Source organism: Oryctolagus cuniculus, chromosome 16 (genome assembly GCF_964237555.1).
Source record: "Oryctolagus cuniculus chromosome 16, mOryCun1.1, whole genome shotgun sequence".
NCBI lineage: Eukaryota > Metazoa > Chordata > Mammalia > Lagomorpha > Leporidae > Oryctolagus > Oryctolagus cuniculus.
Window position 1 is genome coordinate 45,165,801 of NC_091447.1, and position 13,611 is coordinate 45,179,411.

A 13,611-nucleotide genomic window follows, 5' to 3' on the forward strand; every position below is an offset into this window, starting at 1 on the left:
TTTCCTTCCCAAAATTCACTTAATTTGTTTATTGAGGAGTCTAAGAAGTTGGTGTATTTCTTAACAGAATACAAGCAAAACAAAAGTCCTGTTAATCGCAGGCTATGGGTGTGCTTTTTCTCCAAGTTCCAAGTCCTGCAGTGAAGTTTAAAGGTCTCCAGAACTGGGCAGGAGGACAGAGAATGACCTTCTCTGGAAGAGGCTCCTCCAGTGTGTGGATGGTGTGTATCTGGGAGCAGGGAGTAGAGGGGAGCAGAGAGGGAGACACAGGCCTCTCAGGCCAACCTGTCAGTGTGCTTCAGGCCTGAAGACATCTCTGACCAATGAAAACGGAGTGGCCAATTAGGACCCCTTCCAGTCCGGTGATTCCGTGCCTTCTGCTGACATCTCCTAAAGGTTTTTTCCTTTTTAGTTTCCCAGAGGATCTGAAACAAATTCTTCAAAATCCCTCCAAAGAGTTATTTTATAAAATATTTTGGAGATAACTTGAAGTTTGATGTATATGATAAAGAGGCACAAGATCAGGCAAGGTAGAGAAAAAAGCAGAAAGTAAAAATGGGTCCAATGAGCTGTGCATGTTTCCTTAGTGTTGTTGTGTCTTCATCTTCTGGAGCTGCATGGTGCTGCTTTGTCTCATCATTGGTGATAAATTTTACCACTAAGGTCATGTCTGCACAGTTTAGCCCATAGTAAGTTATTTTTCCCTCTGAAATTAATATGCCATCTTGCACATGGAGACCATGTAAAAATCCTGTTTCTCACCATACTTTGGTCAAGTAGTTTTAATTCTATTGATGTTTAACTTTGTTTTTTTTTTTTTTTTCATATTTGTTAAGTTTTTTTCCCTCCCCATTTATTTCTATAAGTATGATCACTTGGATTTTTATTTTATTAGAGATTTAAACTCATTACTACTATTTACTTTGATGCTAAATTGTCCCAGATTTGGCCAGTGGGAACTCCTTTAAGCTGGTTCCATGATTCTTTGCACATTTCCTCACTTCTGGGCAGATGTGCTGGGCTCATCTTGTACTTTTCCTGTTCCAGTGCTGGGATCAGTCTTTTCTCCAAGGAGCTCTGTGCAGGGTGTATTTTAAAAAACTGGTCTTGGATAATGACTGCAAATAATGCAAATGTCTGACTTCTGCTTGAAAGATCAACCTTGTGAACTTAGTTAATGAGAAAGGATTCTCTAGCATTTAGCCACCCTGGTCGGTGAAAGCAGCTAGCGAAGCTCAGCAGACGTGGCTTCTGACATCCAGTGCAACATACAGCTCTACATCCAACACATGTTCATAGTGCCTTGGGTTTCGGTGAGGAGTGTTAAGTGGGAACTGTCCCCAGTTGACGGTAACTGGAAACTAAAAGCTCATCACAGGTTTCAGAAATGTTGTGGTGACCTCCCTGCCACTTCTCATGGTAACCTCAATCTTCACAGACTGGGGAAAAGTCTGCCTCAACTTTTAAGAACTCCTCGTCTCCAAGATCACAGACTCCACTGACCAGGCAGAGGAAATACACAACCTCACTGGGTGTTTTGTGGACCGTTCAAACAGCCTAGGGAACTCCTGGGACCATGCTTAGAAATCAAGGAAGGCACTCGATACTTCTGGAATAAGATTCTATGCTTTCCGATTCCTTTCTGGTTCCTGTTCTAAAGAGCTTCAAACAGGACTGCATCTTTTTCAATTTACATACACTTGAGAAACATAATTAGAAATATTTCACCTTAAAGCAACAAGGAGGGGCCGGCACTGTGGCACAGTGGGTTAAAGCCCCAGTGCAGGCATCCCAAATGAGCGCCAGTTCGAGTCCCAGATGCTCCTCTTCTGATCCAGCTCTCTGTTATGGCCTGGAAGCAGTAGAAGACAGCCCAAGTCCTTGGGTCCCTGCACCCATGTGGAAGACCTGGAAGAAGCTCCTGGCTCCTGACTTCAGATCAGCTCAGCTCTGGCCATTGTGGTCACTTGGGAAGTGAACCAGAGGAATGGAAGACCCCTCTCTCTCTCAGGCTCTACCTCTCTCTGTATCTCTGTCTTTCAAATAAAATAAAATAATTCTAAAAAAAAAAAAAAAAAGCAACAAGGAAAGAACAGAAGCAGAAACTTGTAAAAATACATCTTTTAATAAACATCAAGAAGTACAGTGCACTTTCAATGAGGTTTTACATTAAAGTTTACAGCAAATATTGTATCCATTATTGTGTATATGTACAAATAAAGTAAACTCAGGTTCATTTGTTTTCTCCCATGGCTGGGTAAACCAAATCTGACACATCCTAACACTTTAATGTTGTTTCCTAAGTTGCTGTCAATAAAGGCCTTTAAGTTGTTATCTATAAAGGCCTTTAAAATTAATAAGCTTTTAATATTAATGGAAAAAGATAATGCCTCTCAACATAATGACAGCCTGGTAAGTGCTCTAAAGTGACTGAAAAAAATTGTAAGCATTTGCTTTCATTTGATAGCTTTCAAAAGTAGCTTCTCCATAGCAAATCTGAAACCCTAAAGAAAAAAAAACAAAGAAGCAGTTGTTTTTTCTGCCTAATAAATCCATAATAAATAACTAATTTGATGTTACAAACCAAAAGATTCTTGTACAAAAGCTAATGTTTATATTTACAATCCCATGAACTAAAAACTGTCTAGTATCTTAATGGCTTAGTCTAGTTTTCTTTAACATTATGTATATGAAGACCAAGGGGATGGTGGAATTCTCAATACTTCTGGACAAATGCTTCATGGGAGAGATTAATTAATTACCAAATAGGCAAAATTAATATTAGTAGTTTTAATATTAATCTCAAAATTCCACCCCCATTGTCTTGGAATGATACAGACTCAGCCACATCAGAAAAAAATGAAAAGGATCAGAACTCAAAGAAATCAGAAACTGTAAATAAAAATCCATAGCCTTGAGAAAATTATACAACTGGCCTTATTTGCTATATACATAAAGTAGTGTTGCAATTAGGAAAAAAAAAACCACATGTAACTACAGAATTATAAGAATCTTATTCAGATTTGCAAAAGAGGCATAATAATTTTACAACTTCCTGCTTGTAAAATCCACAATGGCTAAAGGAACAAAATCCTTTTGGACACAATGCTAACATGTAGCAAATTACACAATAAGCAGCTCAAACTCCTAATAGTAAAGGTCCAATATCCCTGAATTTCTAAGTATTTGTCTTAGCATTAACATGGTTTTATCTAATCGTTAACCCATCAGAAGAGATTTTAAAAATTTCTTCCTTCTTAACATGGCATCATACTTCCAAGGGTGGAAAGGATACAACTTCATTGCTCTACCACTTCTGCCCATTCCTGTGCATCTGATATAGTGTTTCACAGCATCCAGGTTAAGCTAGCTCCCTAAGGATCCAATGAATTGAAGTAAACTGAATTTCTCTAGGTTCAGGATAATGCTGGTGTTGTACAACTAGTGTGCTAGAAAGTCAGATCTCTAGTCGAAATATATTCCTGGATCAATGATTTTGAAGTCAAAGGCCAGCCATCAGTGAAGTCAGACTGTTCCCTAATATCAGATAACAACTGCATTTTCCTATTATTTTAAAAGTTATTAGTGGATGGAACCAGAGAGCACACTCTTCAGGGATTCTCTAAAGCACCTCCGAAGGTACTGGGCAGAAATATATACACAAGGAAATCATCAGTGATGGTGCAGGAACTGAGTCAAAGGTAGAGGAGGTCATGGAAAAACCATTCCTTACTTCTTCAACCATTGCTCAACAGGGAGTCACCAGAATGAGGCTCTGATGTTGTCACTGGACAACAGACTCTTGTCCCCTACCACATATGTCTTTCAAAACCCAAATCCTTAGGGCCCTTTTATTTATTTCTGTTAGCCACTAGGAGATTATGTGTGGGCATGAGTACTGCTTGATGGGTGGTATCTGGAAAAAGGTTTTCCCTTCTTCCCAGGAAGCACCAACCTGTCACATGGCACGTTTAAACTCTGATAATACAATTTATGAAATCATTAACTTTAAAAATTACAGTAAGTATTATCCATAACTAATATAGACTTGAAATGTTAGTCTTACCCTGATATCACTTAAAATGTATTTTACTTTTAAACACTGGCATGAGGTAGAAGATAAGAAACTCACAAAAGAAAGTTATATTCAACATACTAAAGTCTACTTAGCACAATTAGTCCCAAGAGTGAAGTAAGAAAAATTATAGCCTTAAATTGGTAGATTATTGACTATAGTTAAAATTTTACCTTTATTTGGAGTAAATTTCTCATATTTGAATTGCCTTTGAGTTTAAGTATCACAGAAAAAGGAAAATACACAACAGAAATATTCATAAAGATTGTATGCAATGATTTCTCAGAGTTATCACTCTTTAACCATGTTACTCTGTCACCTCAATTGTGACATAAGTCCTTTCTATTTAAATATTTGACCAGATATCAATATGAAAGTTAAAAATCTCTCCATAGAAGAAGCAATAGGAATGATTCACATTTAAAATAATGTCCTTCCCATAAAAACTAGCAGCACTTCATTCTAACAAGACATACAAATTTGGTTTCACTGGTCAGGAACAAAGGAAAATGTATATATGTCCAAAAATGCTCCTTGCACAAGGGGAATATGAGGCTACAAGAAATTTTCTTTAACAACTATTTCCCCATTAGGTGGCGTGGGAAACTACTGGAATGTCAATTTCAATGGCAGAGAGGCGGGAGCGTGCTGAATAGGGCTGTGAGTAAGTGTGCATACTGGGAGGATGGGAGTACAGTGGTTGCCAGAAAGGAGAGGGCAAGGATTTGCAGACACAGTACCAAATAAACAGCAAGAGGGAGGTCATAAACAGGCCCCCTGCACTGGCGATCGTGACATACACTGCATAGTCAAACGTAAAGACTGGCTCAAATTTCCTGTTCAGGTGGAAGTTGTAAAAGATGACCCAGATGGACGGGGAGAGGCTCACGGTACCTGCCAAGAAAAACAGCAGCCCAGCCACAAGGTGGCAGCCGGCACTATTGACCAGACACTTGGCCAGCTTGATGTTAGGCACGGAGGCTCTGAAGGCCGTGTTGCACATTCCTATGAGGGAGAGCAGCAGGGCGCCCATGGCGATCAGGATGCTGAGGGGCAGGGCAAACTGGAGGACACGCAGGTCCAGCTGGTCAACCGACGAGTACCAGGTAGTGTCGTACATCAGGCAGTCACTGCTCCCGTCATACCGGGCACATTTTACCCACAGGCCTGTGTAAACAGTCAGGTTCTTCTCATTCCTGTTGAACGTGATCAGTCGTAACTTTCTCCAGTTGGGAAGCATAGTCCCCGCGAAGAGACCTGCTACTGAGGCGATTCCACACAGGAAAGAGAGGACTGTGGCCGCGTGGACATCCCGACAGCCCATGGCAGGAAAGCTTGTGCAGTACTGGCAGTCAGACTAGGGGTGACACACAAGAAGACACAAATGAGGGGACCACAGGAGAGCAGAGCAGGAAAGGTGGTGCCCACTGGCAACACATCTAGTAATGAGAGTCAATACAAAGGGGAAACTCTCCTTTGTTTCCTGTGTATAACAGGAATGTAAGAAACACATGTGCATGTGGTCCTGGAGCACAGGGTACACACCTACACTTGGTTATCACTGCCTGGGTCCTGTAGCAACCATAATCTTTAGTCATCAGTGTTTTTCTTTACAGTTAAACAGAGGAGCAACCAATGTCAAATTCTCTAACATCATACCTTAAATTCTCTTGGCTGTCAATAATCATTCATTCGGCACACATACATCAAGTACATTTATGTGCTGGGCACTTAAATTTATAGCGGGGGCCAGAGCACTCATCAATCATCATTTAGCTGCAAAAACCACAAATGCTCATGCAAGTGTAAATTAAGAACAGCACACAGCAAAGGGGAAGCAGCTCAAGGCAAAGGTGTGGGCCAAAGAGGCAGTACAGGACAGCAGAGTGGCTGAGAGCTGAATCCAGCCAGAATGCTCGAGTTCTAATCCTTACCTCCTTATCTACAGGCTGAGTGACCCTGGGCCAGTTACAGAACTGCCCTGCATCTCATTTTCCTCATTTGAAAAATGGAAAAAGTAACAGTACCTATTTCACGTGTTGTTCATTGGATCTGATGAGTTAATGTCATGTCAAGGGCTTCAATCATGTTTGGAGCTCTGTAAGCTATGCGAGGGTTTACTACCTCTCCGCATTCAATGGTCAGCTCTGTACTTGGCATGCTGGCCAGTTCAGGAAACATTTGTTGAATGCATGTTTAAGAAAAAGCAATGGATTTCATTTCTACACACTAGACACATTGGTAAATTACAGAAAGCAAATGGACTCATCTCCAACCAGTTAGTCAAGTGAAAAGATAAGAACAAAGGTCCTTGAAATTATTCAACTATTTCCTGACTGATTCAAGATCACCCAAGTGCTTTTCAAAGAAATCTATAGCCCTCGTTGGTTCATGTACTTTTACTATTCACATTAAGATGAATGCAAAGATTTCTGAAGCAATGGCAACCTATCTCTACTAATGCTATTGGAAAAAAAAACAGAGCCAGGCTTCTCTTCTCCCAAATTAGAAAGCTGTGTTCCTTTTCTATATGAAAAACAGTATCTTATTCAGCTTTAATTTCTTCAAGAAATTAAAACTCCTTTTCAAAGCACTACACGAACGTATTTTCTCTGTCTTATATAATACCCCCATGAGGCAACAGAGCAGACCTTTTTTTTTTTGGCCAGAGCATGAAAAAAGTCACAAAGAATAATTCTTATTTCTGGATATAGTGTGGTGGTGCCTACATAGTCCATCATCCTTTGCAGAATCAAATATTATCTGCTGAGATGGTGGAGTCGCACTCCTAGGAGTTCAGGATTAGAAAAATTATCATGACCAAACTGCTAGGAAAGTGCGTCAAGACACGATTCAAACATGTGTTCCATCAGAAAGGCATAATATTCTAAACAGTATGTTACATGTATATTTAAGCCAGTCATATGAAACAGGAATAACTTTACTAGCAAAAAGGTCTATGTGTATATACCTATAATCATAGATATATAAGTATTCAGTATAAAATCAGTTTATGCACAAATGACTACTTTATAAAAGTCTGTAAGTTAAACATGGTTAGTTCTAAATGTTTCCACTAATATTAGCTTACTACTTGTTTATTATGTTGCCTCTATCAGTATTCTCAGAAGTAGCAACTGTTTAAGAAAATCTCATGGATAAAAAGACCTAAATAAATTATATTGCTAATTTTTTCATGCAAATTGGGGTGGGGGGACCTCCTGCTTAACGTTAGTACCTTGCTTGCATGTGTCTTGATTAATTTTACCACGATGATCTAGCAATGGAAACTCTAGTGTGGATTTGAGGATATTTACTTTGGATAACAGTTTTAATGAAGCCAAGCTCCACAATCCAGCTCTCTCCTGGTTTTTGCTTATTCACCTATCTCCCCATCAGGAACAACTTGCACACCACCTGGCACGCAAGTCATTCTAGCTTTAATAAATGAGCAGCGAGCCCTGCACTAGTCAGGAACATGAAAGGTGGGCCACAGGAATTGGATAAAGTAGTAGCTATTGTAAGCAATCATTCAGCAAGTACATAAAAAATACAAGTAGTTATGTTGTGCTGAGTATCTACAACTGCAAAACACTCTGTTTGGCCTGGGAAGGACACTGAGACCACTGGTATCTGGAACCTGTTCCTATGTGTTAACAGCCAGGAAAAGAACATGCTGTTTTATGCAAACTCAAATGCTGACAGTGAATCAACTATATGATTACTACATACTAAATATTCATTGTTAGCTACTTTATGAAATGAACTAATAAGGTATCTACTCATAGAAATTTATTATCCAGGGTTACTAAGCAATAAAGGAAAATAAGGATTTGATCAATATTGTCAAGATAGATGAAAAAGGTTCCCTCTGTTTTTTTCAAAGCTTGAGAACTCCTTCAGACAACCCACTCAGAGTCTAACACAATCACAACTACTACTTGCTTTCAGAGGTAAGGAACAAATACTTGGAATTCCAATGTAACAGATTTCATCAATCAAACTGACCTATACTACTGACTACTGCAAAGTAAGTGCACTGAAAAACAAGATCAGGATGGATAATGTTGTTATTAATAAATTCCTTTAAGTCTTAGCCTACAGATTATGAAATGACATTAACAAACAGAGGTGGGCCAATACTTGTTTCGATATTAAGTGTGTTTAACTATATCCTCTACCAAGTCAATACAAGTGTTCTATCAGTCTTCTGAACTTGCTTCTGCTGAAGCACGTTTAGGTCCGATCTTAGAGACCGACTGGAAACGCTATGTATATGGTCATCAAAGACACAATGGCATTTTTCAGAAAAGAAATATTATTAGCCTCTGTTCTTACGCTAAATTCCAACATTGGTGATGAAACTGGCATCTAGTTCCTTCTAACTTCCTTTCACTGCTTTACTTTTTCATGCCCTGTTCTTAATTCCAGATGCCTACGATTTGATGTCATATATTTTACTAGAAGAATAAAGCAATATTTTATAGTATACTTAGGGGAAGGAATATATTCAGTGTCTTAAAAATCAAAGATGCTAAATTCCAAATTAGGATTTTTTCATACTTGAGAAGATAAAAAGACCTCTACTCTTGTGCTATGTCAATTAACTTTGAATCCAGATTAATTTCTTTAAATGAAAATCTTATGTCACAGCAATTTTTACCAATCAGTAGTTTCCATTTCTCACGTAGTAAAGTCATTACAGTTTCCAGTCTTCCTCAGTTTACCCACCCCCATCTGGTTCCTGCTTGATCCTCAACCTCCCTCTGTCACTCCCCCAACTTACATACCACAGTCTATGCAGCCATAATGTCTTTTTTTTTTTTAATTGCATTTATTTATTTGAGAGGCATGGAGACAGGGAGAGAGACAGACCTGTCAGCTAGTTCACTCCCCAAATCCCTGCCATCACCAGGGGCTGGGCGAAGGCCAAAGCCGGGAGCCAAGAACACAATCCAGGTCTCCCATGTCGGTAGCAGGAGTCCCACTACGTGTGTCATCACCACTGCCTTCTCGCATCTGCAGAAACTGGTCAGGTACTTCAGCATGGGATGTAGGCCTCATATCCTAGACTAAACACATACCTCTGCTTTCTTTTATAACTTCAAAAATTTTTCACTTTCTGATTTGGTTAAGGGATTCCTCTCATGTTATTCTTTCTTCTATAACTTTCTTAACCCCATCCTATTTTTTGCTTAACTAACAAATTTATCCTTCTTTCTGGTTTCCACTCCAATCTTCTTCCTCCTGCCCATGGTTATATGCTATGGCAGCACAACACCTCTGTGTTTTTTATTTGGTAGCAGTAATCATGTTTATAATTCCTTGTTCAGTGTTCATCTTTCCCACCAACCTATGAATCCCAGGACAAATATTTTTGTTTTGTGCACTTTGGCCAACACTGGCACATAGAAGACACTCGGTTATTTGTTGAATCAATGAAGAAACAAACAAAGGGTCCTTATGAGACTGATCAGGATACAGAGAAAGTTATAAATTTGCTCAAGTGTCAGTTTCATTCATCTCATTTGGGACAATTCACATCATCATGGGCAGTGAAGCTTCCAGGCTGCTGTTATAACCATGGCCCTGCTGTCCACTCCTTACCAGCCAAAAGTCTCAAAGGTCATTTTCTTCTCCCCAGAATCCTGTGACCAGAAAAGATGAGGCCATTTGCAGACTACTTATAAATAGACTATGCCTCTAGAAATACATATCTAAGTTTGGCAACACTAACTTCAATAGTGGTTAGGAGAGCAATCAATTCTGTCTGTGTTTATTTTGTTTTCAATTTAATAGGCATGTGGCATATTGGATATACTTCATTAAAAGTGCTTAGAATATCAAATGTATGTTTTAATAGCAGTGTGTGGGGAGAATACATCTTTTTTGCTACATAAAAACCCCTAACTGGGGATGACAGAGAAGATGTAAGGCTAAGAACACCCTTTACAAATCTGAAGCTGGGTCACTCGTACTGACGCGCGGTGCCATTTCCAGCCGGCAGGCAGCTTGTACTGTTGTTGAGGAGACCAATGACCCAAATACTAGTCATAACCTATCATTTTCAAAGTGAGCAAGTCATCTATGCCTTCTGAACCTCAAATTTCTCATCTGCAAAATGTCCCCCAAGGTAGCTGTGAGACGATGAACAGCAGAGCCCTTTGCAAACCAGAATATGGTCACAAATTTAACTTTATAATGATAACTAAGTAGGCATATTTACTTCAACTAGGAAGAAGCCTTTCTTTTGAATTCTCAGCTTATAACCACAAGCAATTATAGTCACATAACAATAATGACAAAATTTTATCTTCAGAGCAGTTACTGACCAAATCAAATAATCACTGTTTCAAAACAACCTCTTCACATTTGTTATTTGACTATCTTTTCACAGTGACTTTCAGAGAAGAAGGTGGATAAAATTTGGAACATACTTAAATGTTATCAAAGATATCACTTCAAATAAAAATGTTTTCAAAAGGATGTATTTTCTGTGCTTTTGAACAGAGTTCAAGCAAGGCTAGGAGCTTTAGGAATTCAAAGACCCATTACTATTTTTTCAAAGGCAATTCCAAGGAAAAGCTATAAGAGAACATGTCTAATAGCTAAATTTCTCAAAGATAACACTGATAATTCTGTCTAGCTGTAATTTGGGATTTTTAGAAAATGTAAGTCATCAACCACTGCACTCAGAAGAGGTCTGCCCCATACTTTAATTTTGTTGAACAAGATTAGAAAGTGTCATTACTGTTGGATAAATAGTAGCAGGAGGAAGGGAAATAAGATATTATCAAAGGATGTACTTACCCTTTGAGGTATCTGATAGTTTTAAAATAGCTTTAACCAACTTAAAAGAAACACATGTACATCTGAACACACAGTAGAGATGATCTGGACCTAAAGAATGAGTAAAAAATCCCAGATTAATACAGTACTTCTCCAAAATCTCAATTAAATTCATATAGAATTATGAAGCTCATATAGAATTAGAAAAAAAATTAAGTCTAAAACCAATACAATGTTATATCAAAAAGGCAGACATTAAGTTTTTTAAAAAGACAGCTTATGGCCGGCGCCGCGGCTCACTAGGCTAATCCTCCGCCTTGCGGCGCCGGCACACCGGGTTCTAGTCCCGGTCGGGGCGCCGGATTCTGTCCCGGTTGCCCCTCTTCCAGGCCAGCTCTCTGCTGTGGCCAGGGAGCGCAATGGAGGATGGCCCAAGTGCTTGGGCCCTGCACTCCATGGGAGACCAGGAGAAACACCTGGCTCCTGCCTTCGGATCAGCGCGGTGCGCCAGCCGCAGCACACCGGCCACAGCGGCCATTGGAGGATGAACCAACGGCAAAGGAAGACCTTTCTCTCTGTCTCTCTCACTGTCCACTCTGCCTGTCCAAAAAAAAAAAAAAAAAAAAAAAAACAGCTTTTTTTTTATTTTTAAAGATTTATTTATTTGAAAGTCAGATATACAAAGAGAGAGGAGAGCAGAGAAGAGGTCTTCCATCCAATGGTTCACTCCCCAGTTGGCCACAACAATGGCTGGAGCTGCGCCAATCTGAAGCCAGGAGCCAGGAGCTTCTTCCAGGTCTCCCATGTGGGTACAGGGGCCCAAGGACTTGGGCCATCCTCCACTGCTTTCCCAAGCCATAGCAGAGAGCTGGATCGGAAAAGGAGCAGTCAGGACTAGAACTGGCGCCCATATTGGATGCCGGCACTTCAGGCCAGGGTGTTAACCTGCTGCACCACAGCGCCAGCCCCCTGCTTATTCTTAAATTCATATATTATTTATACTTAAGATACAAGAGAAAAAATTAACTCACTTTATGATTTTAGGAGATAGAGGAGAAATAAGGCTAGAAATTACTTGGAAATATATGACTAACGTTTAATGAGCTTTTAGATCTTTTTTATAACTACAGTGAAAGAGTAAGGAAGGCAAAGACACCCCTACAGTTGTCTTAGAAGTAAAAGAAATTATCTCTTCTTTATCAAAGGATACTGACAACAAAACCAGGCAAAGGTGATCTGTACAACGCATCCTAAAATTTGCAACTAAAACTTTTTTTCTTTGAGTTTATAATCCCACCAATGTCTCAACACACCACTTAAAGATGTTTCTACACACAGGTTCAGTACCCTTGTCTGAAATGCCTGGAACCAGAAGCGTCTCAGATTTCAGGTTCTTTTTGCATTTTGGAATAACTGCATGTGCATAATAAGATAGAATGGGGATGGGACCTAAGCCCAAACAGGAAATCCATGTAAGCTTCACATACACCTTAGACACACAGCCTGAGGCTAATTCCACACAGCATTCTCAGGGTGCCCGCACTCTGCGACCTGGCCCAGGAGGTCAGGGGTGGCATCTTCCGCCTGTGGCATCACACCGGTGCCCAGAAAGCTTCCCGTTGTTGGAGCATCTGGATTCCGGACGCTCACAACCTGCACCTACTTCAAACATCTGGAACTTCCTCTTCAACGACTAGGATGAGAACCACAGCTCGTGACCTGGGGCGCTTCCAGGATGGAGGCGTCCATCAGGGGCCCTAGGGGGACCATACTGCACAAGGTCCCTGCAGCAGGGTGCAGGGAGATTTCAGTCCGGTCTCAGTGTTAGGTTTCCTGAGCTGGAATCCAGGAGACCTGCTCACTCCAAAGTCGGAGGAAACGGCTTACCAGTTAGGAACACGCACAGGATCCCAGGGCAATCGTGGGTGGGGGGTGGGTGGAGGGGACAAGGCTGGCCGTTCTCTAACAAGGTTACCGATCTCTAACAAGGTCACCGACCCCTTCCCAGGCCCGGAGCCCAGAATGTCAGAAGACAGCGAACCAAGCTTCCAGCGCAGCCCGCAGCCCCCTCCCTCCCACGCCCTCCTTAGGAGCTGCGTCCTTAGAAGCACCAGAGCCGGCAGAAAAAAATAAAGCAGGCGATCAAAAGGCCTCCAGGCTGAGCCAGTGGAAGGAGACCGCGGCAGTGCCCGGGGCCGCGCTCGGGGCCGGCGTGGGGCTGAACCGCGACTCGGGCATCAGCGTTACACAACCAGCGTCAGCCGCCTCGTCAAAAATAGCACCCCGCAGCCCCGCACCGCACACCCGGCCCTCCCCGCCCCCGCGAGACACCGCCACGTCCCCGCACTCCCGCGGACATTTTATTTCCCGAGTTTTATCAATTATCTCCTCACACCCACCCTGTCCACGTTCACACTGTGGACAGCGTTTCCCAATGCCCCCGACGCTCCTCCCCTCAACTATTTTACATAAAATTCTCAACTGCGTATGCAAAAGACCCCAAGCCCGCACACTCGTGACCACACCTACCTGATCCCCACACCCGGGGCAGAACCCTAGCCCCCTCGGAGGAGCCTCTCCGAGCGTCTCCCTCTCGGCGTCCCAGGAAGTGCGTTCCCTGCAAGCCGTCCCGGAGGCTTCTGGGAGCGCAGGCAGGTTCTCCCGCGCCCCGAACGCGAACGCCCGGCCGGCCGCGAACTACAACTCCCAGCATGCACTGGGCCGCCGGCGCGAGCAACGTCCCGCCA

General features: G+C 41.6%; 1 protein-coding gene across 2 annotated transcripts; it reads right to left on the reverse strand.

The window, feature by feature from the left end:
- Window positions 1–2,106: 2,106 nt before the first annotated feature.
- On the reverse strand, window positions 2,107–13,576 carry CLDN12 (claudin 12). 2 transcript variants are annotated; one of them, XM_008261492.4, is made up of 3 exons: window positions 13,394–13,576; window positions 10,886–10,975; window positions 2,107–5,432 (listed from the first exon to the last, which is right to left on the reverse strand). In XM_008261492.4, exon 3 carries the CDS (start codon window positions 5,397–5,399, stop codon window positions 4,665–4,667), a length of 735 nt encoding a protein of 244 aa, XP_008259714.1. In that variant the 5' UTR covers window positions 5,400–5,432; window positions 10,886–10,975; window positions 13,394–13,576; the 3' UTR covers window positions 2,107–4,664. The 2 variants fall into 2 exon arrangements, with proteins under 2 accessions (XP_008259714.1, NP_001164747.1); NM_001171276.1 differs by lacking the exons at window positions 10,886–10,975; window positions 13,394–13,576 and having other exon boundaries at window positions 4,665–5,399.
- Window positions 13,577–13,611: the final 35 nt, after the last annotated feature.